This window comes from Bos indicus x Bos taurus, chromosome 4 (genome assembly GCF_003369695.1).
Source record: "Bos indicus x Bos taurus breed Angus x Brahman F1 hybrid chromosome 4, Bos_hybrid_MaternalHap_v2.0, whole genome shotgun sequence".
In the NCBI taxonomy this organism is placed as follows: Eukaryota; Metazoa; Chordata; class Mammalia; order Artiodactyla; family Bovidae; genus Bos; species Bos indicus x Bos taurus.
Genome location: NC_040079.1, coordinates 13779957 through 13804584, shown reverse-complemented (window position 1 = coordinate 13804584; position 24628 = coordinate 13779957). Strand labels below are relative to the sequence as shown.

At 42.5% G+C, this 24628-nt stretch overlaps 4 gene segments (V, D, J or C); all 4 read left to right on the top strand.

Moving 5' to 3' along the window:
• Positions 1 to 701: 701 nt before the first annotated feature.
• On the top strand, positions 702 to 1181 carry LOC113890853. The segment is given in 2 exon segments: positions 702 to 750; positions 856 to 1181. Coding segments are annotated over 2 exon segments (375 nt in total).
• An 8563-nt stretch (positions 1182 to 9744) lies between these two features.
• Positions 9745 to 10248, top strand: LOC113891098. The segment is given in 2 exon segments: positions 9745 to 9800; positions 9913 to 10248. Coding segments are annotated over 2 exon segments (375 nt in total).
• Positions 10249 to 14379: 4131 nt separating this feature from the next.
• LOC113890852 lies at positions 14380 to 15067 on the top strand. The segment is given in 2 exon segments: positions 14380 to 14566; positions 14700 to 15067. Coding segments are annotated over 2 exon segments (555 nt in total).
• An 8610-nt stretch (positions 15068 to 23677) lies between these two features.
• On the top strand, positions 23678 to 24383 carry LOC113891089. The segment is given in 2 exon segments: positions 23678 to 23819; positions 23949 to 24383. Coding segments are annotated over 2 exon segments (456 nt in total).
• Positions 24384 to 24628: the final 245 nt, after the last annotated feature.

Below are 24628 nucleotides of genomic sequence, written 5' to 3'. Positions count from 1 at the left end.
TACGAGACAGCAAAAGAGACACTGATGTATAGAACGGGAGAGGGAGAGGGTGGGATGATTTGGGAGAATGGCATTTAAACATGTAAAATATCATGTATGAAACGAGTTGCCAGTCCAGGTTCGATGCACGATAATGGATGCTTGGGCCTAGGGCACTGGGACGACCCAGAGGGATGGTATGGGGAGGGAGGAGGGAGGAGGGTTCAGGATGGGGAATGCGGGTATACCTGTGGTGGATTCATTTTGATATTTGGCAAAACTAATACAATTATGTAAAGTTTAAAAATAAAATAAAATTTTAAAAAAATTTGGCTTGTTAATATAAAATAGCTACTCTGTTAATTTGCAACTGCAGTGGAAGCTATGACTGAGGTACAGCAAGTTGTGTATTTCATTACCTGAGAGGGAAGGGAGGAGGGGAGGAGGCAGATAGACAAGATAAAAAGCAAAGAAGTTATTGATGTGTAACTGATTTTTATTTTTTTAAAGAAATGATGAAAGGGCCGAATCAGGAAAAAAGACAATTGAAAGTCTGAATCCACGCGAGTTGTTTCACCAGCTTCCCTGCCCTCCCAGTTAGACTCTCAAGTACGTGGGGACTGTGATGACCACAGGAAGAGAGCACGTCACAAGGAGGTGCTGCAGGGGGAGGAGGAGCCTGAGAGGAGAAGCCTCTGCTCTGCTTTCTCCTTGAGCCAGCCATGTGCTTTGGTCTCCTGTGCTGTGTGGCTCTTTTTATCTGGGGAGCAGGTGAGGTGAATTTCTTGGATTCTAGATTCAGGACTTTCTCCTGCAGCTGCAAAATCAGGCTCCTTTAAGGGCTTTTTTGTGAACTTTCTGTCTCTTTCCTTACAGGCTCCATGGACACTGAGGTCATCCAGAGTCCAGGTCATCTGGTCAAAGGAAAAGAACAGAAAGCAAAGATGGATTGTGTCCCCATAAGAGGACATATTAATGTTTACTGGTATCGCAGGAAGCTGGAAGAAGCACTCGAGTTCTTGGTTTACTTTCAGAAGCAAGACATTGTGAAAGGCACAGAAGTGTTCAAAGAGCGATTTTCAGCTGAGTGCCCCCAAAACTCACCCTGCAGCCTGGAAATCAACTCCACCGAGGCAGCGGACGCGGCTCTGTACTTCTGTGCCAGCAGCCAGTCCACAGTGCTGCACGTCAGCTCTTCTTAGAGCACAAACTCACCGTGCACTCAGCTCAGGAAATCAGTGGTGTCGTAGGAGGGTAGGAATTAACAGAAACCCACCTTGAAAGAGCATAAAGCAGAAGGAAAAACCTGTAAATGGCCACACAGGATGAGCAGAAGGGGAGGTGGAAAACAGCTGGTGGGAACACAAACCCAAGGACGGGGCAGGAAGCTGTAACGGGTCTCAGATTCCCCAGCTGGCAGGGTATCTGGCAAAGGAGACACAGGATGTGACCTTGATGGGTTCCTAATAATCTTTATTAAGAAGTGTAATTTTGAGCATTTCACCTGGCAAAACTGTGCCTTCAGAAATAAGGATAAGCAACAGAGGCACCCTGTTCATCTTGCTCAGCACATTAATTGATCCAAACCCACGGACTCCTTAGGGGTTCATGGCTGCTTCTTTCAGCTGTCCCTGCCAGAGGAGCTGAGCAAGAAACTCAGCAACTCCCTAAGTCCTGAATACTACAATTACACAAGCTTTAAAAGCAACAACTCTGCAATAAAATGCACCCAATTTGAGTATATGTTTCAATACTTTTTGACGAGATTTTGCACCTGTATAGATAGCTGGCAGGAGAAGGCAATGCTACCCTACTCCAGTACTCTTGCCTGGAAAATCCCATTGAAGGAGGAGCCTGGTAGGCTGCAGACCATGGGGTTGCTAGGAGTCCGACATGACTGAGCGACTTCACTTTCACTTTTCACTTTCATGCACTGGAGAAGGAAATGGCAACCCACTCCAGTATTCTTGCCTGCAGAATCCCAGGGATGGGGGAGCCTGGTGAGCTGCGGTCTATGGGGTCGCACAGAGTCGGACACGACTGAAGCGACTTAGCAGCATAGATAGCTGAGATGACAATCAAGACACAGAATGCTTCTCCCTCCCCTAAAAGTCCCTCCTTGCTATTTTACTGAGGTATTTTTAATTTCTTAAGCTTGGCTTCTTATTTTTTAATCATAAGATCATAGCATCCAATCCCATCACTTCATGGCTAATAGATGAGGAAAAATTGGAAACAGTGAAAAACTTTATTTTCTTGGGCTCTCAAATCACTGCAGCTGGTGACTGAAGGCATGAAATTAAAAGATGCTTGCTCCTTGGAAGAAAAGATATGACAAAACTAGACAGTGTATTAAAAAGCAGAGACATCACTTTGCTGACAAAGGTCCATATTGTCCAACTATGGTTTTTCAGTATTCATGTACAGTTGTGAGTGGAACCACAAAGAAGTCTGAGAGCCAAAGAATTGATGCTTTTGAAATGTGGTGCTGGAGAAAACTCTTGAGAGCCCTTTGGACAGCAAGGAAATCAAACCAACCAATCCTAAATGAAATCAACTCTGAATATTCATTGGAAGGACTAATACTGAAGCTGAAGCTCCAATAGTTTGGTCATTTGATGTGAAAAGCTGACTCATTGGGAAAGACCCTAACACTGAGAAAGATTGAAGGCAGCAGGAGAAGGGGATGACAGAGGATGAGATGGTTGGATGGCATCACAGACTCAGTGGGCACGAGTTTGAGTAAACTCCAGGAGTTGGTGATGGACAGGGAGGCCTGGCATGCTGCAGTCCATGGGGTCACAAAGAGTAGACACAGCTGAGCAACTGAACAATAAAATACCCTGCATATATTTTGTTAAAGTTTCCCAAAGATTTTCCTGATGTAAGAATCATTTTATGAAAGTACACTTAGATACTCATAAGAAATTTATTTGTTAAAGTATTTTCTGCCAAGATTTCTCATTAGTGCTATTCAATGTAGTATTTACCTTTCTCAACTGATGTCTCAATCTAAGCGTCAATCAACAGATGAAGGGATCCATCATATATATAATATATCTGTATGTACTTTACATATATATATATATATATATATACACACACACATATAATAGAATACTGCTTAGACCTTAAAAGAAATAAAATACTTCCATTTACTGGTTGCTAATGTCTTTGGAGAAGGGGGACATGGGGAGCTGTTAAATTGAAATTTCATGAGGATGAGATGGTTGGATGGCATCACTGACTCAATGGACATGAGTTTGGGTAAACTCTGGGAGTTGTGATGGACAGGGAGGCCTGGTGTGCTGCAGTCCATGGGTTCGCAAAGAGTTGGGCACAACTGAGCGACTGAACTGAACCGAGCTGATGCTAACTCATTAAACTGTGTACATTAAATATGTGCAGTTTTGGTACATAAATTATAGCTCAATAAAGCTGTTAAAAATAATTAGAAAGTAAGTAAATCTAGGGCTTCCCTGATAGCTCGGTTGGTAAATAATCCCCCTCAATGCAGGAGACCCTGGTTTGATTCCTGGGTCGGGAAGATCCGCTGGAGAAGGGATAGGCTAACCTACTCCAGTATTCTTGGACTACCCTTGGGGCTCAGCTGGTACAGAATCCGCCTGCAATGTGGGAGACCTGGGTTGGAGACCTGGGTTCGAATTCTGGGTTGGGAGGAAGCTGTTAAAAATAAATAAAAGGTAAGTAACCGTAATTCAAGCCAAAAGGGCTGCTTAGAACAGTGCATGTATGCTTGCTCAGACGTGTCCAACTCCTTGCAACACCATGGACTGTAGTCCACCAGGCTCTTCTATCTGTGGGATTTTCCAGGCAAGAATACTGGAGTGAGTTGTCATTTCCTTCTCTTGCTTACAATAGCAACTTACATATTAAAAGGAATTAGTGGAAAGGATTGTTAGATGAGCTCAGAGGGGATAAGAGAAGAGGTAATCAAGTACAGTTTAGTAAGAACAGAAACCTTCCTCCCCTGTTGCTAAGCAACAGAAGCTCATAAGTCTTCTTTCTAAAAGACAGGCATAAAATGCCTCAGCAACCGTTACTTTCTGTGTCTATGGCTCTGATAAATTTTCATATTCATGGAAAAAATATTTATTGGGATATGGTGTCCCTTCTATCAGTGGGACTTGGGCAGGGTATTATTTGAACCCAGTTGCTACTTTTTATGACCCAGGAGACTTAATAGAGTTACAGAGAAGTTTCCTTAAAGAAAATTGTGTTTACAATGACATCCTAAAGATGGGTTGGAGTTTACAAAGTAGGACTGGGGATAGAGACCAGACAAGCATGGATAGAAGATCTGGTGCAAAATTGTTCAGGTAGGAAAGAAACCGGTGTGCTTAATGAATGAAGATGCAGCGATGTGAGAGGAGCAGAAAGAGGAAGGAGGTGAGCGAGAGGTGAGACAGGAGAGAAGCAGGCAGACATCAGCATCAGACTGTTCATGAACTTGCAAATCAGAGTATATGCTATGGAACTTAACATACAATTTGATATGAGTCCCTGAGATCTTTCATAGCCTTAATTTCCCAGAACAGTTTCAAGTTCACAGACAAGTTGAGCAGAAGGTACAGAGTGTTCTCAGATGCCCCTTGCCCTGCCATTAAGATTTTAGGTATTTGACTTCTGTAGTAAGCATGTTAGTATTTGTTGATGTGGGTGTGCATGCACATGTGTATTTTTTTAAATCATCCTGGCTAGAGTATGAAACTACAAAGGACAGTGTGCAAAAAGCATAGGCTGAGAATACAGGAGGCAACAGAAGGGGAGAACTGAGAGGGCTACCATAGCCATATAGGATGGATGGTGGCTCAGATGGTAAAGAATCTGCCTGCAATGCAAGAGACCCTGGTTCGATCCCTGGGTCAGGAAGATCCCCTGGAGAAGGGAATGGCAACCCACTCAATATTCTTGCCTGGAAAACCCCATGGAAAGAGGATTCTGGTGGGCTACAGTCCATGGGGTCACAAAGAGTGGGACAGGAATGAGCGGTTGTCACTCGCTCACTCACCACAGCCATGGGTTAGGACCAAGTGGGAAGAAGAGTTGCAAAAACTGACCACTAGGGGGTGATGCGGGTCTTTCTGTAAAACTGAGCACAAAGCGCAGGCACAGACTGACCTCCCATCTGAGAAGCTGTTGGGTGCTGCATGGAACTCAAGTGAGATCTCTTAATAGTGGCTGTACAACTGTGGGTAATGATTAGTCAAAGGCCCCTCACCTGCCTTCAGTCTTTTTAAGACTTGCATAGCCTCCAAGGGGCAGGTAAGTCTCAGCAAGGAGATGTTTGTCCCACTTGTTTTCCAGGACCTGGAATCAGCTGCCTGTAGTTCAACTGTGTCTACTTTCAGTTGAGCTGGTTAAGAATGGACGGAACCAGAGATCCTCCAACTGGAAGTAAGCAAGTGTCTGCTTGGTGACTTTTAACATTAGAGGACCAAAAACTTCACCCTCAGATCAAGCTGAGAGACTTCATTTATGAACCTGCAGAGACTTGTAAGCTTAGTCACCCCTGCGCAGGATCAGGATTACCATACCTTTTCCCAGTCACCTTTCCCCATGATCCCCACGCACCTCACACCTGAGGCAGCCTTGTTTCTTTATTCTTGATCACATATGTGCCTGAGTCCCTTGGCTGCAGAGAGGGGGATATGAGATCTGCTCTCCCATCTTCTTGCTTCAGTTCAGTTCAATTCAGCCACTCACTCGTGTCTGACTCTTTGTGACCCCATGGACGGCAGCATGCCAGGCCTCCTTGTCCATCCCCAACTCCTAGAGCTTGCTCAAACTCATGTCCATCAAGTCAGGGATGCCATCCAACCATCTCATCCTCTGTTGTCCCCTTCTCCTCCTGCCTTCAATCTTTCCCAGAATCAGGGTCTTTTCCAATGAGTCAGTTCTTCGCATCGGGTGGCCAAAGTGTTGGAGCTTCAACCTCAGCATCAGTGCTTCCAATGAATATCCAGGGCTGATTTCCTTTAGGATGGACTGGTTTGATCTTATTGCAGTCCAAGGGACTCTCAAGAGTTTTCTCCAACACTCTTGTCTTCTCCAGCAGTTCAAAAGCATCAGTTCTTCAGCACTCAGCTTTCTCTATAGCCCAACTCTCCCATCCATACATGACTACTGGAGAAACCACAGCTTTGACTATACAGACCTTTGTCAGCAAAGGAATGTCTCTGCTTTTTAATATGCTGTCTAGGTTTGTCATAGCTTTGCTTCCAAGGAGTACACATCTTTTAATTTCATCTTCTTGCTTGGAGTCTTGCAAACAAACCCCTTCTCTGCTGCAAACCTGGGCATCTCGTGTTTTGATTTCCTGTGGGTCAGCCAACATGGCTTAGTCCAGTAACGGTTGAGAGAATGATTTGCAAATATCCTGGCATGCCAATAATAATTTTAATAGCAGAGTCTGACCTTACACTTTGTAACCCCCATAGCATCTACCACATACCAGTATCCGCAGTTGTCTGGGTCAAACATAACTGATCAATAAGTAAATGAATGCAACCACAATTTCTAGCCAAGATTGTATTGAATTTCCAGCCAGTGGAACAAGAAAAAAGGGTGAGAATGAGAAAAGAAGGGGGAAAAGTGATTACACATGGCAAATTTAGAGGAACCAAAGAAATCTTAAAAAGCGTTGCATTATTAACAACATTTAACAAATTTAGCATAAATATAAGAAGTCAGTTATTTTCATGTAATAGCAAGAAATGGCTAAAATATATTTTTTAAAGAGAGAGACCACTTACTAGCATAACATAAAATACATAAAAAACAAATCTATCTGTTAAATAAAACTAACTCAGAAAACTTTTTAATTTTAGAGGAGAGCATTTTGAAGATCTGAACTAAGTGAAGCTACGTACCATGATCATGAAAATTAACCAATTGGAGGAGTATTCCCATATATGTGTTCAATGTAGCACTAAGCAAAACCACAAAAGATATTTTCATAAGACTTGACAAAATTCTTCTGAAATTTAAGTGAAAAGCAGGGAGAATAGGGAAGATAATATTGAACAAGTACAAAGGGGACTTTCCCTTCAAATCATCAAATTATTTTGTACTTTGCTGCTGCTGCTGCTAAGTCACTTCAGTCGTGTCCAACTCTGTGCGACCCCATAGATGGCAGCCCACCAGGCTCCCCCGTCCCTGGGATTCTCCAGGCAAGAACACTGGAGTGGGTTGCCATTTCCTTCTCCAATGCATGAAAGTGAAAAGTGAAAGTGAAGTCGCTCAGTCGTGTCCGACTCTTAGCGACCCCATGGACTGCAGCCCACCAGGCTCCTCTGCCCATGGGATTTTCCAGGCAAGAGATTTTGTACTTTAGGATAACGCAAAAGGTAAAAATAGACAATTGGAAAGTAATAGATTAAAAATAGGCCCTTGCATACATAGCCAGTTTATATCTGATACAGCCATCATTGCAGGTATTTAGAAGAATAATGCAATATACAATGATGTCTTGTAGGACAGGTTGCTTTCCAAAGAAAGAAAGATTAATTTAAACCAATTTTCACAGCATAAGCAAAATTGAATTATGAAAGGATTAAATGCTTAAATTCAACATCCGAAGTGTTAACTATTTCACAAGTAACATGGGAGTATATCTTTATGAACTTCGACTGTAGGAGCATTGCTTATAAAGAATTACAGAATGCATACCCCCCCCCCCCGAAGAAAAATATAGATTCTCCTAAAAAAGGAATATCAACCCAAAAAAAGCATCCTAAAGACTGAAACACAAGTCACAAATTGAAAAGCATTGGGTTGGCCAAAAAGTTCATTTACGTTTTTCTGTAGCAGAGTATGGAAAAACCCCAATGAAATTTTTGACCAACCCAATATTAGCAGCACAAATCAATGAAAAAGTTTATACCTGGGATATATAAGGAATTGTTACAAATAAATAATAGCTAATCAACCAAAAAGTAATATAAGCAAAAGGCAGTGTACAAAAAACACCAGTGGTCCATGAAAGCAAAAACTACGTTGAGCCTCCTTAGCAATCATAAAAATGTGAACTAAAACTACAGTGAGATATCATTTCAACCCATTTGTTGCTTAGTTGCTAAGTCATGTCTGACTCTGCAGCCCCATGGATTCCAGCACACCAGCTTCCCTGTCCTTCACTGTTATCCAGAGCTTGCTCAAACTTATGTCCGTTGAGTCGATGATGCCATCCAACCATCTCATCCTCTGTCACCCACCCATTAGACTGGCAAAATTCAAGGAACATTACATGCTAAATGTGTCCTAGATGTGGAACATTTGAAAACACTTGACTATTTATTTGACTTAAATAGATTAGAAACCATTTTCTCTTGTTATTAATATGTTAAGCTGATGTGGTGACCCTAATGCTTGATTACTATATTACCTGGTGTAGAGAAAATCTTGCACCGAAGTATGTAAAGGAATACCTAAGAATGAGGTCCCATTTGCAGTAGCATCAAAATCTGGAGAAAATAAAACACCAGTGTGCATTAATTTAAGAATGGATAATAAATTCTGACAAATAGAATAGAATCCTACATACCAGGGAATTATCGAAAATTGTATATAATAACATGAATTAATATTATAGACATAATGTTGAATTTTTAAAAAAGCATGTTACAGAAAAAAATTATGAAGAGACTGATCCCCCTTAGATACATTTCAGACATACAATGTTAAATAATATATAATTTATAGACCCTTAGCGTGTTAGTCACTCATTAATGTCTGACTCTTTGTGACTCCATGGACTATAGCTTGCCAGTCTCTTCTGTCCAAGGGATTCTCCGGGCAAGGATACTGTAGTGGGTTGCTATTCCCTTTTCAAGGATATCTTTGCACCCAGGGTTTGAACCTGGGTCTCCTACATTACAGGCGGATTCTTTACCACGTGAGCCCCAAGGGAAGCCCTAACATAAATTATAATGAAGAGCAAGTGAATAAAAATATAAACTTCAGGGTTATGGTTACCTGGATGGGGTAGAGAAAGAATCATAAAAATCAAAAAAAAAAAAAAAAAAGCACAGGGATTGAAAAAGTCTCAGGGATACTCTAACTCCTAAGCTGATTGGTTCAGGCAAGATCATTCATTTTTGTGTTTACCTAGATGCATTGCTTCCCTTGTGGCTCAGATGGTAAAGAATCGCTTGCAATGCGGGAGACCTGGGTTCGATCTCTGGGTTGGGAAGATCCCTTGGAGAAGGGAAACACTACCCACCCCAGTATTCTGGCCTAGAGAATTCCATGGACTGTATAGTCCATGGGGTCACAAGGAGTCGGACAGGACTGAGCGACTTTCACTTTCACTTTCAGATGCATTGCATATTCAACAGAAATATAATTTTTATAAGTTCAACATTTAACTTAAATAGTGGCTGCATGATTTTGTAAATGTGGTAGAAGCAGCTGTGATTGACATACAGCAAGTTGTATGTTTCATTGCCTGAGAGGGAAGTGAGGATGGGAGGAGGCAAACTGACAAATTTGAAAAGCAAATAAATTAATGATGTGTGATTTTATATACAGGATAATGAAAGAGAAGATTCAGGAAAAACATTAAAGCAGTTTAAAATTCAAGCTAGTTGTTTCACCAGCTTTCCCTCCCCTAAGCCTAAGAAATGTTAGAGTCTCAGGTACCCAGGGACTAATGATGACCACAGAAACCGACCACGTCACAAGGGGGTGCTGAAGGAGATGAGGCACCTCAGAGGAAAAGCCACTGCTCTGCCTTCTCCCTGACCCAGCCATGTGCCTCAGCCTCCTATGCTGTGTGGCCCTTTTTCTCTGGGGAGCAGGTAAGTTCCTGTTGTGAAGTTGTTGGATTCCAATCTCAGGACTTTCTCCTGTGATTGCAAAATCAGGCTTTCTCCTGGGCTTTCACTACACCATCTGTCTCTTTTCTCACAGGTTCCATGGACACCGAGGTCACTCAGAGTCCAAGTCATCTGATCAAAGGAAAAGACCAGAGAGCAAAGATGGATTGTGTTCCCAAAGAAGGACACGCTTACGTTCACTGGTATCGCAAGAAGCTGGAAGAAGCATTTGAGTTTTTGGTTTATTTTCAGAATCAAGACATGATGGAAAATACAGCTCTGTTCAAACAGCGATTTTCAGCTGAGTGCCCCCAAAACTCACCCTGCAGCCTGGAAATCAACTCCACCGAGGCAGTGGACTCGGCTCTGTATTTCTGCGCCAGCAGCCAGTCCACAGTGCTGCACGTCAGCTCTTCTTAGAGCACAAACTCACCGTGCACCCAGCTCAGGAAATCAGTGGTGTCGTAGGAGGGTAGGAACTAACAGAAACCCACCTTGAAAGAGCATACACCAGATGGAAAAATCCGTAAATGGCCACACAGGATAAGCAGAAGGGGAGGTGGAAAACAGCTGGTGGGAACACAAAGCCAAGGGTGGGGCAGGAAGCTGTAAGGGGTCTTGGATTCCCCAGGTTGCAGGGTATCTGGCAAAGGAGACACAGGATGTGACCTTGCTGGGTTCCTAACAATCTTTATTAAAATATGCAGTTCTGTGCTTTTCATCTTGCAAAACAGTGCCTGCAGGAATAAGGATAATCAGCAGGGGTACCCTGGTCTCCTGGCTCTGCACATTCATTGATCCAGAGACTCCTCAGGGTTCATCACTGCTTTTCTCAGCTGTTCCTGCCAGAGAAACTGAGCAAGAAACTCAACAACTCTCTACCTCCTGAATACTATAATCAGATAAGTTTTAAAAGCACTTTGAGATAACATAGTCACAATAAAATATACCCATTTCAAGTATATATTTTAACATGTTTGATAAATTTTCAGACCCATGTAACTTACATGATAGGGCTTCCCTGGTGGCTCAAACAGTAAAGAATCTGCATGCAATGGGGGAGGCCTGGGTTCGATTCTTGGGTGGGGAACATCTGCTAGAGAAGGAAATGGCAACCCACTCCAGTATTCTTGCCTGGAGAATCCCATGGACAGAGGAGCCTAGCGGGCTACAGTGTACGGGGTTGCAAAGAGTTGGACACGACTAAGCTACAAACACACACACACACGCACACACAGGAGACCTACCTGATGGGCTTCCCTGATGACTCAATAGTAAAGAATCCCCCTGCCAAAGTAGAAGACAAGGGTTTGATCCCTGGGTGAGGAAGACCCCCTAGAGGAGGAAGTGGCAACCCACTCTACCTGGGAAATCCCATGGACAGAGGAGCCTGGCATGCTACAGTCCATGGGATTGCCAAAGAGTTGGACACTCTTAGTTGGACACAACTTAGAGATTAAACAACAATAACAAGCATGATACTCTAGATACAGAATATTTCCCCTTTTCCAAATGTCCCCACATGCTGCTTTATTGAGGTCTTTAAATTCTCTCAGCATTGCTCTGTATTTTTTATCCAACACACCTTACATATTTTGTTGATTTTTTCCTGTCTTTCCTAAATTTATTTTTTAATGTATTATAAATGTATCTTTTAATACTCAGAAGGAGTTTATTGATTAAAATAGTTTCTGCCAAGACTTCACATTAGCCCATTTCATTTTAGTCTTATAAAAACACCTTCTCCAGAAGTGAAGATTCGTGTACACCAGGAGCCACACCTGAGACGAGGTATCACCTCATGTCTGTAAGAATCATATTTCCAGGACTAGAACATAATCTAGTAAGTCCTGTTCTTGTCATAGCTTAGGTCTGTCAATCAGTCTAAAGTGTTTTATTTTTTTAATCAAACCGCTTTAACAAATCTGAACTTGCACTGTAGATAAAATATTTCTCAGGATACATGAACTTCCTAATACTTCTTGTCCTTGTATTTTACCACAAAGAATGTTCTCTTCTAAAGCACAAATTTTTAACCTGGGACCCATGGACCTCCAAGGGGTACAAGGGTAGAATTCAGAAATCCATGAATCTGAGTGGGAAAATGAGCCTTTATTTTTACTAACGTCTAACTAAAATACAGCTTTTAGTTCACGATAGACGTAATGAATAAATCAGAGCAGTGTTAGTAGAACCTGTGACAAAGTCAATAATGGAAATCACAGGGTATTTGCATAAATTTTTTGTGTATCAGAGAAGGCAATGGCACCCCACTCCAGTACTCTTGCCTGGAAAATCCCATGGGTGGAGGAGCCTGGTAGGCTGCAGTCCATGGGGTCTCGAAGAGTCGGACACGACTGAGCGACTTCACTTTCACTTTTCACTTTCATGCATTGGAGAAGGAAATGGCAACCCACTCCAGTGTTCTTGCCTGGAGAATCCCAGGGACGGGGGAGCCTGGTGGGCTGCCGTCTATGGGGTCGCACAGAGTCGGACACGACTTAAGTGACTTAGCAGCAGCAGCAGTTTGTGTATTATAACACTTGATGTGTATTACAGTTGATATGAAATTTTCAGATATTTTCATGTCCTGTTACATAGAGTAAATATCATTACTCTCATCACTCCCTGCTTGGAAATCTTGCCAGTTTTCAGATATATTTCAGAATATATATATATATTTTCAACATTTACTTATTTATTTGGCGGCATTGTGTCTACTTTCAGCATGGGCGATTGTTTGTTGGGCTCACAGTTTTCTCTAGTTGTGGCACACAGGCTTGGTTGCCCCATGGCAGGTGGGACCTTAGTTCCCAGACTAGGGATCAAACCCATGTCCCCTGCATTGGAAGGCAGATTCTTAACCACTGGACCACCAAGAAAGTCCCCCAGGATATGTTTTATTAAATGAATTTTTAAGATGTATATATATCATAAATTTCCTTGAAGATATCTTGACAACATTTGCATTTATTCTGCATTTCAGAATAATTGGTATCTTTTGTAATACTGTATATCCTACTTGATGAGTTTAAAACATTATTCTCAGAAGCAATGCCTAGTATTTAACAAAGCACCAAAAGTGTTCCTGTGTGAAGAATGAGATTCTCAACTTTACAGATGAGCTTTTCAACCTCAAGCCTGGACCCGATGTTTGCAAGTGAGCTCTCAGCCAGCATTCTTTCTCAGAGTTCTACCCCAGGGCTGCACTTTCTCATCACTCGCATTCTAAATCATCCGTCATTTCCTCTCCCTTTGTATCTCTGTCTCTCACATACACACACACACACACACACGTACCTTTCTTCCAGAAAGTGGCAGCGACAGTGTCTGAACCACCAGATTCCAACCAAGTTTCATCATAAAATTGTCTTTTATCACAGATGACCCCCAGATATAAAAATAAAACAAACATTTATCTACCAAAATAACAACATTTGGTAAGAAATAATCTATGACTACATTATCATTTATCTAAGACTCTAGAATAAATGATTTTATGCAATGAATGTAAACTTATTGCATAAATTTCAGCTCAGTGCTGGAAAATGATATGTTTGTGAGCTTGCACAATCCCATGTCAGTAAATATCTGAATTTCCTGGATGTAGTATTAGCTTCCTAAGTCCTCTTAATGAAATAAAAAGTCCAGAAAATAATAACGGCAAACACAAATATGGTGCTTATTCTGTGTTAAGAACTGTTCTAGATTCTTTCTATAATATTTAGAACAACTTTACAAGAAGATGCTCATTATATCCATTTTACAGGTGAGAAAATCAAGGGGAGGATAAGAGACTTGCCCACTGACATAGCTGCTAGTTGGCAGGGCCAGAATTCAAGCCCAGGTTTTCTCCCAAACTCTTGCTCTAATCCACCAACATGGGGGTGGGAGTAGGTTTAGGGCCCTTTGGTTTTTGCTAAAATTACCCGACTCACCTTTGCTTCACCTCTACTGTATCAATTTGTTGTTGAGTCACTCAGTCGTGTCTGTCTCTTTGCGACCCCATGGACTGCAGCACACTAGGCTTCCCTGTCCATTGCTAACTCCCGGAGCTTGCTCAAAATCCATCGAGTCAGTGATGCCATCCAACCATTTCATCCTCTGTCGTCCCCTTCTCCTCCTGCCTTCAGTCTTTCCCAACATCAAGGTCTTTTCTAATGAGTAAGTTCTTTGCATCAGCTGGCCTAAGTATCTGAGCTTCAGCTTCGGCTGAAGTAACTGTATCAATTATTTGTAATAAATACAGAGGACAGAGAGAACTGGCTTTATGTTTTGCAGAACCTCTGAACCTCTCTTGTGTTTGAAGTTCCCCCACTAACAGTGTTAGTGGGAAATCAAGCAGTTGACAGAGAGGCCATAGACTCTGAACATGGTAGGCATTTCCCGTTCCTAGTTTTCATCACGGTGAATGCACAGGCACAGTCTGTTTGTGACTCTGACCAGGAAATGGGAGATTCAGTCTCCTCACCACTTGGCATTTGTCCGTTTAGAAGGGATATAAAGAGCTCTGTTAGGCGGAAGGGAAAATGCAAGTGTCTTGATCGTTCTCAGTGTCTCCATGTGCAAGCTCAGCTGCGACAGTCACTTGACCGCAGTGACAAATTCTGCATGTGGAGCCAGGGGGAGCTCTGGGTTCCAGCCTCTGCCCTTGGCCTCCCTCACACTTCGTCTGGGGTTGTACAAAGACGCAGTCCTTGCCATGGGTAGCTGGGCCCTCTACCTGGCCCTTTGTCTCCTGGGAGCAGGTGAGCCCAACACCCAGTCAGCAAAGTCTGGTTCTGGACGTGCAGACCCCCGCCCACTCGGCACCCTCATCTCACAGTGGTGTCTGGCTCCCTTCTAGGTGTCATCACCAGCCTTTGTATCTTTATCCTACAGGACCCATGGATGCTGAAATCTACCAGATAAGATTTCTGCTCACTGAGGCTGGCCAGGATGTGACCCTGGAGTGTAAACAGAACCTGGGCTACAGTGCCATGTACTGGTACCGGCAGGACCCAGGGCAGGGTCTGAAGCTGATTTATTACTCTACGGTTGTAAAGGATATTCAGAGAGGAGACTTATCTGAAGGCTACAGTGTCTCTCGAGAGAAGCAGGAACTGTTTCCTCTCACTGTGAAGTCGGCTCGCACCAACCAAACAGCCGTGTACCTCTGCTCTGGGGGCACCACAGTGGAGCACGGCCACCTCTCACCTGTGCACAAACCCCACTCCAGCCCTACAGCCCCCGATACAGCCTCCCTCTAAAATCTTGTAAAGTACCCTTTCCCTTCATGCTCTGCATTCCTAATCAGGAACTCATCAGAATAGACCCAGAGGATACACTTTGTTCCTTTGTCTTTTCATCACTCCCTGTACGCTTATCAATAGTTTTTCTTGACATTTTCCTATGTCCCGCTATTTTTCCAAATACAAAGGGTACAAAACTGGGTAGAAGACAGATCTTTTCTCTAAGGAGCTGACAGCCTAGTAAGGAAATAATTATGATGGATTTGAATATAATAATCTATAAAATCATATAGTATATAATAATACAATATAATAGCAATGCTATAATCAGAAGTCCTTTGGGAGCTCTGAGGAAGACATGCCAGTTCTGTCTGGTTGGATTAGAGAAAGCTAAGAGCATTTGAGCTTCATGAGATGGATGTGATTGTGAATAGAACATTCATATTAATGAGTCATACTTTGAAAAAATTACAGAAGAGAAAGAACTTAATCAACCGATAAAAATTTTATCCAGTAGAATAATTTTGAGAGATTGATGGGATGGAGTTTCTTAACAAGACGAGTTTCTGGTTTCATGGATGTAAGTGTAGATGTGTATGATAGGTTGTTGCTCAAAAGAGGAAACTGAAACAAGAAAAATATTCAGCTGTCATTAGCAGACAGGCGATCAATACAGTTTTTCAGTGGTCTTTGTATGACTTTGGTTCCTTACAAAGCTGCAACGTCAGATAAAATGAGACCATGTTTTCAGCAGCAATCCCCACTTGAGATAGTAGAGTTTGAATTGTTTATTGGACAATGAGATAAAAATTGGAAATAGGCAGTTGTATATACAGACGTCAATAGAGCTGGGTTAGAGATACAGGTTCTGTAGAATTCAGCCTATAAAGGATTAAACTATGGCACCAGAAAAGTCCACCCAAAATACAGATTTAGGTAGGGATAAAATACTTGGAAATATATATTGTGGTATTCTAGTTCCTTTAGGAGATAAAAGAAGACAGGAATGAACTGTATGGGGATTGATCAAGGCATGGAATGTTTGAGGGAAAAAAAAGAGGGAATTAAGCTAGAATGTGAGGGGCTTCCCTGGTGGTCCAGTGGTTAATAATCTGCCTGCCAATGCAGGGGACACAGGTTTCATCCCTGGTCCGGGAAAATACCATATGCCACAGAGCACCAAATCCCTTGCACCATGACTAGTATTATTTCTGTCAGTAAAAATAAATCTAAAATAGCTTAAAATAAACATTTTAACAAATGAAAACTAATTGAATGAAATATAAACTAGTTACATTTTCTGAACTAGGATAAAAGCTTTTCTTCTGATACCACAAAATGTTCTGCCTAGTAACATGACGATTATGAGTCTACAAAGTGATCTCATCACTAGAAGGTTGCTGATGGAGATTTTAAAACCTCACCCTTGTGCTTCTTTGGTGCGACCATGGGCCACAGCTTCTCTGCTCTGTAGCTCTTTGTCTCCTGGGATCAGGTGAGTCCTGAGCACAGACCAAAAATCCTGCTCTGGGCTTGCCAACTCCCTCAACCAAGTGTTTTCCTTGTCAGGGTCCCTCTTGGATTTTGTCTATAGTTTCTCTACAGGTTCTATTGATGTCAGAGTTATCCAGACTCCACGACACTTGGTCAAAGCAAAGGACAGAAAGCAAGGATGGAGTGTATTCCCCACAAAGGACATATATTTTTCTAATCGGTATCAATGGATCTAGAAAAAAGAGCTGGAGTTTTTTATTTCTTTTCAGAATGAACAAGTCCTTGATCAAATCAAGTTGGTCCAAGAAGCAATTCTCAGCTGCATGTCCCCCACACTCACCTTGAAGCCTGGAAATCCAGTCTTCTGAGCCAGGAGACCCCGCAGTGTATTTTTGTGCCAGCAGTCAATCCACGGCACTCAAGTGTTACTTCCTCTTCATGCACAAGCTCACCATGGGCCCAGGTCAGGAAACGGGTGATTTATTACATTGGAAGGAAGTAACAGAAGTCAACTGGAGCTAGATTAAGCACAACGTAATTGAATACAAGGCTAACTAACGGGCGCTTAGCAGAAACAAAGGAGCGACGGACAGACAGTGCTGCTGCTGCTAAGTCGCTTCAGTCGTGTCCGACTCTGTGCGACCCCATAGACAGCAGCCCATCAGGCTCTGCCATCCCTGGGATTCTCCAGGCAAGAACACTGGAGTGGGTTGCCATGTCCTTCTCCATTGCGTGAAAGTGAAGAGTGAAAGTGAAGTCGCTCAGTCGCGTCGGACTGGTAGGGACTCCACGGACTGCAGCCTACCAGGCTCCTCCATCCATGGGATTTTCTAGGCAAGAGTACTGGAGTGGCTTGCCATTGCCTTCTCCAACAGACAGTGCTGAGATATGCTATATTTGAGTCCCTTTTCTCCTTTAAACATTGAAATACCGCCTCCCTGTGTGGCTTCATCCCCATCCCAGGCTTCAAGGAACCACTGAGTGTGGGGAAGAGGTGGTCTCTCTTCTTGAGCAGGTGAGCTCTGTTACCTGCTCCCAGCTTGTCTTCCCCCATTCTCAGGTCCCCTGCACGTCCAGACTGTGGTCCTCCATCTTCACTCTTGTCGCTGTGTGGCATAGAAAAGCGTCCAACCATTGCTGCATCCAAAACTGCCCATCACTCGTCAATAATTACCCATTCATTTGCAAATTCGGAAAAAATGCTTCAGTCCATTCAGCTATGCTTTGTGCTCCCTGGCGTATGCTTGATTCAGACTAATTTCTCTCCCTCCATTTTTCTAATTCTAACTAAATTCTATTCCAAGGGGCAGCAGAAATACACACATCTTTCTTATCTTATCTGTCCTAATATTATCTATTTTAGAGTCAGATCCCGTCCATGAAATCACCGATTTCATCACTCTTGATACGCCAGCTAATCCATTTTAATTCTGCCAGTGCTTCCAGAACAACCCTCTTTCACTGAGGCTTAACACGACTGAGAAATTTGGTTGAATTCCATGGAGTTTCAGTCTCTGGAAAAGGAGAGAGCTGAAAGGAGCCCTGAAAAATACATTTCACAGAACATGCGGACTTAGGGCGCATTATGGATGTTTAAATGAAAAACATGAGTGTTATATGCTGTTTGAAGTACACTTTTCCTTTGTATAACTTAAAGCAAATTTCTGAGAAATAAATTTAGGGAAACAAATTTTAAGTGATATTCAGAAACCATCAGTGTTTACCATGAAGGTGAAGGTAAAGATTTAAGAAAAGAAAAAAAACGAACAATCTAATAGGAAATGAGAAACTATACATAGAAAAAAATTCATGTAAATCTGGAAAAAAAAAATTTGTGAAAAAATGCTTTGAAACACTTAAAAAATGAATTATGTTATCCAGTTTCATCAAGAGCCTAGCCAGAGGGTTACTTGTGGCTCACATGGTGAAGAATCTGCCTACAGTCCCGGAAATCCAGGTTCAATCCTGAGTCAGGAAGATCCCCTGGAGAAGGGCATAGTATTCTTGCCTGGAGAATTCATGGACAGAGGAGCCTGGTGGGCTACAGTACATGGGGGTCACAAAGAGTCGGACACGACTGAGCGACTAACACTTTCACTTTCATATGATGATGTCAGTTTGACAGCAAGAATCCAGAACCTTAAAAAAAATGCAATAAGCAGTATAAAGATTCTACAATTATAAAGATAACTTTGGAATTTGACTTCAGGTCAAAATAGATAATTGTTACTTAATTGCCCTACCTCCATAAATCACTGTAGGACCTGATAAGCTTGCTTACTTTTCTTCAACATTATACTGGAGGTCTTAACCGGTGTCATAGGGCCAAACAAAAATGAAAAAGAAATCCTAAATATTGTAAAGGAAGATGTGAAATTGTCACTATTTTCAGATTACATGATTGTTTATAGAGCGTTACTTATGGCTCAGATGATAAAGAATCTGCCTGCAATGCAGGAGACCTGGGTTCAATCCAGGGTTGGGAAGATCCCCTGGAGAAGGGAATGGCAACCCACTCCAGTATTCTTGCCTGGAAAATTTCATGGACAAAGGAGCCTGGCAGGCTACAGTCAGTCTGCAAGGTTGCAAAGAGGTGGACGACTGAGCAACCAACACTTTCATACTTTCACTTTCACTGATTGTTTATATAAGAATCGATGAGCCACAGATAGAAAGAATTAGTGAATTTTGAAAGATCACAAGATACAAAATCAATATAAAAAAATCAAGTGTCTTTACACTAGTTGCAAACAAGTGAAAAACAAACTTCAGGAAACAATTCCGTATATGATAGTATCAACAACAGAAATAAATTTAGCAAATGATGTTCCATCACAAATGGAAACTAAAGAAAATTTAAAAATGGAAAGATAACCCTTGTTTACGGATTGAAAATTTCACTGCATTAAGGTAGCAATTTACTCAACAAATAATGTTGCGGTAAATGGATGAGCCTAAATGCCGGGTTGGATAAAGCACAAGTTGGAATCAAGATTGCCTGGAGAAATATCCATAACCTCAGATATGCAGATGACACCACCCTTATGCAGAAAGTGAAGAAGAACTGAAGAGCCTCTTGATGAAAGTAAACGAGGAGAGTGAAAAAGCTGGCTTAAAACTCAACATTCAGAAAATGAAGATCATGGCATCTGGTCCCATCACTTCAAGGCAAATAGATGGGGAAACAATGGAAATAGTGACAAACTTTATTTCCTTGGTCTCCAAAATCAGAGCAGATGGTGACTGCAGCCAAGAAATTAAAAGATGCTTACTTCTTGGAATGACCAACCTAGGCAGCATATTAAATAGCAGAGACACTACTTTGCTGATAAAGGTCCATCTAGTCAAAGCTATGGTTTTTCCAGTAGTCATGTGTGGATGTGAGAGTTGGACTATAAAGAAAGCTGACCACCAAAGATTTGATGCTTTTGAACCATGGTTTTGGAGAAGACTCTTGAGAGTCCCTTGGACTGCAAAGAGATCCAACCAGTCCATCCTAAAGGAAATCAGTCCTGAATATTCATTGGAAGGACTGATGCTGATGCTGAAACTCCAATACTTTGGCCACCTGATGAGAAGAACTGACTCATTGGAAAAGACCCTGATGTTGGGAAAGATTGAAGGCAGGAGGAGAAGGGGACGACAGAGGATGAGATGGTTGGATGGCATCACTTGATGGACATGAGTTTGAGCAGGCTCTGGGAGTTGGTGATGGACAGGGAAGCCTGGCGTGCTATAGTTCATGGGGTCACAAAGAGTCAGACACAACTGAGCAACTGAACTGAACTGAAATGGATGAGCACATGGAAAGAAATGAACTTTACTGATACCTCATACCATAAACAGGAGAAGACAATGGCAACCCACTCCAGTACTCTTGCCTGGGAAATCCCATGGACGGAGGAACCTGGTAGGCTACAGTCCATGGGGTCTTGAAGAGTTGGACATGACTGAGTGACTTTACTTTCACTTTCATGCACTGGAGAAGGAAATGGCAACCCACTCCAGTGTTCTTGCTTGGAGAATCCCAGGGATGGGGGAGCCTGGTGGGCTGCCATCTATGGGATTGCACAGTCAGACACAACTGATGTGACTTAGCAGCAGCATACCATAAACAAAAATAAATTTCAGATGGATCAGAGGCCTAAGTGTGAAGGCTAAAACTACAAATCTTCTAGAAGAAAGCTTAGAAAAATACCTTTGTGAGTTGAAGGTAGGCAAAAATATCTTATGACAGAAAGCAGAAACCAGTAGTGAAAAAAAACCCTTTCTCCTTTGGCATCCTTTTTGCTAGAGGATGTTTATTATACAGTTGAGTAATTACAAGTGAAGACCATTTTCAGCATCCATAGGATCACATTTATGGACACACAGCACACAGCCGGCAAAGAGCATGGTACATGGGTGAGAATGAGGGGTCCATGCTCTGAGAGCTCTGCAGATAAGTCAGAGGAAAAGTGGGTTACAGATAAGATTTGAGAGTCATACAAACCACCCGGAGTAGGGGAAATATTGGTCTGTGCCACCAAGGATCCTCTTGGTTGCCCAGAAATAAGAGTGTCTTTTTCAGTTCCTTTCCCATCCAATGTGTGTCTCTTCCATTCATTCTTCTGATCATAGTAACTCACTCCTCCTCAGACATAGATTCTGCCTCACCTCTGTCACGTGTAACTCCAAACTTCTCCTGTAGGACTCTGTTGGACCCGAGTCCCCTGTTCTCTCAACTGATGTGACTCCCAGTAATAGTTTATTTTTGCTTTTGTTGCTAAGTTTCTTCAGTCATGTCCAACTCTTTGCAACCCTACGGACTGTAGCCTTCCAGGCTCCTCTGTCTATGGGACGCTCTAGGCAAAAATGGTGGTTGTCATGCTCTCCTCCAGGGGATCTTCCTGACCCAGGGATCGAACCCGAGTCTCTTATCTCTTGAATCGGCAGATTCTTTACCACTAGTGCCACCTAGGAAGTCTGATAGCAGGTTATATTCACCTCCTAAATCTCCATTCTGGTCAAATCACTGCCTACAGCAGGGGGCAGCAAAACATTAAGTTTAAGAATTGCAAATTAGGGCAATTATATTTTTCCCATTAAGGACAAACCAGAAGTGATCATCTTTATTACAATTACCCTGTTTGTGTTAATTGAACACCAGGATAAGCAATTTACTGGAATGAATCCACTTTTCTGTTGGCATGATTAATGGAGAATTCTCTACCAGAAAGACAGACAAGGAAGATAACACTGGGATGTGTCACATGGAATGGTGCACCAGCTGGGAAATGTGGTTGGGTGCTCCTAAATAAATCAGGAACTGTGCAAAATAACAAAAGAGAGAGAGAAACAAATTGGGAATAAATGAGAGAGGCCATGAGTTGGTAATTATTATTATTTTTATGGTAATTTAAAAACTTTCCCCCCCAGTCTTTCTATTTGGCTGCATCAAGTCTTAGGATCTTTATTGGCATAAGGACTCTCTAGCTGTGGTGCATGGGTTTAGTTGCTCCACAGCATGTGGGATCTTAGTTCCCAGACCAGGGTTTGAATCCTTGATCTATGCATTTGCAAGGCAGACTCAACCGCTGGACCACAAGAAAGTCCCCATGAGTTGGTAATTATTGAAGCCAGGTAATGTGGGGATGAAATTAAAAGATGCTTGCTCCTTGGAAGAAAAGTTATGATAAACCTAGACAGTATATTAAAAAGCAGAGACATTACTTTGCCAACAAAGGTCTGTAGAGTCAAAGCTATGGCTTTTCCAGTAGTCGTGTGTGGGTGTGAGAGTTGGACTATAAGGAAAGTTGAGCACTGAAGAGTTGATGCTTTTGAACTGTGTTATTGGAGAAGACTCTTGAGAGTCCCTTGGACTGCAAGGAGATCAAACCAATCAATCCTAAAGGAAATCAACCCTGAATATTCACTGGGAGGACTGATGCTGAAGCTGAAGCTCCAATACTTTGGCCACCTGATGTGAAGAGCTGACTCATTGGAAAAGACCCTGATGCTGGGAAAGATTGAAGGCAGGAGGAGAAGGGGACAGCAGAGGATGAGATGGTTGGATGGTATCACCAACTCAAAGGACATGAGTTTGAGCAAACTCCAGGAGATAGTGAAGGACAGGGAAGCCTGGCATGCTGCAGCCCATGGGGTCGTAAAGAATGAGGCATGACTGAGCAACTGAAAAACATCAAATGTGGGGACATGGAAGTTCATTATATGATTGCATCTACTTGGCATATGTTAGAAATTTTCATAACCAAAAGAAAAAACATTAGAAAGAAGGCTTGCCCAATGTGAGATGAAGTGGGATTGACTGTGGTGGGATGCCATGATATAGCCACAGATTGGGTGGAGCCAGGACAAGCTCAAACAGCAAACACCATTTGCTTATTATGTCACAAAGTGCTTCAGATCATCATAGCTGAACTATGGCATTATTTGTAGTATGTTGTCTTGAAATCCTGAGCACTTGCCTCCTAAAATCAGGAACAATTTATGTTATGCTGAAATTCTCTCTCTTGAAGGAACCATTTACAGTTATTCAAAATATGAGTGAAGATGTTAATATTTCTTTGAAATCTATGCCCATATTAAGTGACTATCTCCCTGCCATGCGCCAATACTTGCAGTAAAGATACGCACCTTGAAAACATTGACCAGAAAAGCATCAGCCATTTAAAGAACTGTGGCAATTTGAAACAAAGTTATCACGTTGCCCTTCTTTTAAAAAAATTCTCAAACTTCCCAGTGCATATATTCAAGTTGGAAAACTTATCTAGACCTGAGTTAGAAAAAAATAAATGCAGAAAAATAGAAAAGTTAAGCAAACTTCCAGTGAGACTAGACTCCTTTTGTTTGAGAGGATTCTGAATGTTCTCTGTTGCCTAGCCAACTGGGAGGGTGATGGTTCCTTGAATGACTGAAATAGATAAGGTCTGAGAAGCAGAGACCTTGCTCTCTGACAGATGGCAGAGAAGAGGAAGGAGTAAAAATTTCAGCATCTGCTGATATGATACACAATAAGCCAAAGCACCACCTAAGAAGTAAGGGAGTGAAGAACGTTAGGGCCTTGGGGGATGTGATGGGAAAGGGTGTGGCTGCATCTTTCTCTGAGACTTGCTAAGTTGGGAGGGGCAATGACTTCCCTGACAGAATCTTTACAGTTTCCTATTTCCATGCCCTGTTCCCCCAGCACTCAAAGCTGAGACCATCTTCATCCCGCCTCTCCCCACCATCGGCTCCATGCTCCTCTGCTATGTGATCTTCTGTCTCCTGGGAACGGGTGAGTTTGGGAAACACAGGAAACCCTTGCCTTAAATTTCCCGGGTCGTGGCTGAAGCTTCTCCCTTGAGATCGTGGCAAGGCGTCCCTTCCTAGGCTCTGCTCTAGTTTCTCTCTTGTTTCCTCACAGGCTCCATGGATACCGGTGTTACCCAGACCCCAAGAAATAGGATCGCAAACACAGGAAAGAGCACTGTACTGGAATGTTCTCAGACTAAGGGCCATGAGTCCATGTACTGGTATCGACAAGACCCAGGACGGGGGCTCCGGCTGATCTACTTCTCCTACGGTATCGATGATATTAACAAAGGAGATGTCTCTGATGGGTACAATGTCTCTCGTAAGGAGGAGGCAAAATTCTCCCTCTACCTAGAGCCTGCTACTCCCAACCAGACAGCCATTTACTTCTGTGCCAGCAATATTTGCACAGTGCTTCCTGGCCACCTGCTCTCTACACAGAAAGACCGCTGTGTTTGCTTGGAAGGGCACACAGACTTCCTCGATGTGGGGTGTGGGTTCCTTAGAGGTTGTTTCTATGCTGTGTGAGCCCCAGTCTAAACTTAGGGCCACCTTGGGTCAGTGTCCCCAGGCCATGGGGTGACTCCTAAACCCCAGCCTAGACTGATCCTACCTCCCCTGCCTACTGAACCTCTTTTTTTTTTTCTAGTGGGGTAGTGGCCAGCCCAATACTGTCCTCCTGGGAGAATGAGCCTGAGCATTTGGGAACACCATAGTGATTTTTAATAAAAGCATTTCCTATTAGCTTTTCCACATTGTGGCTTTTAATGGTCCTTTGATGTCTGTCTCCAC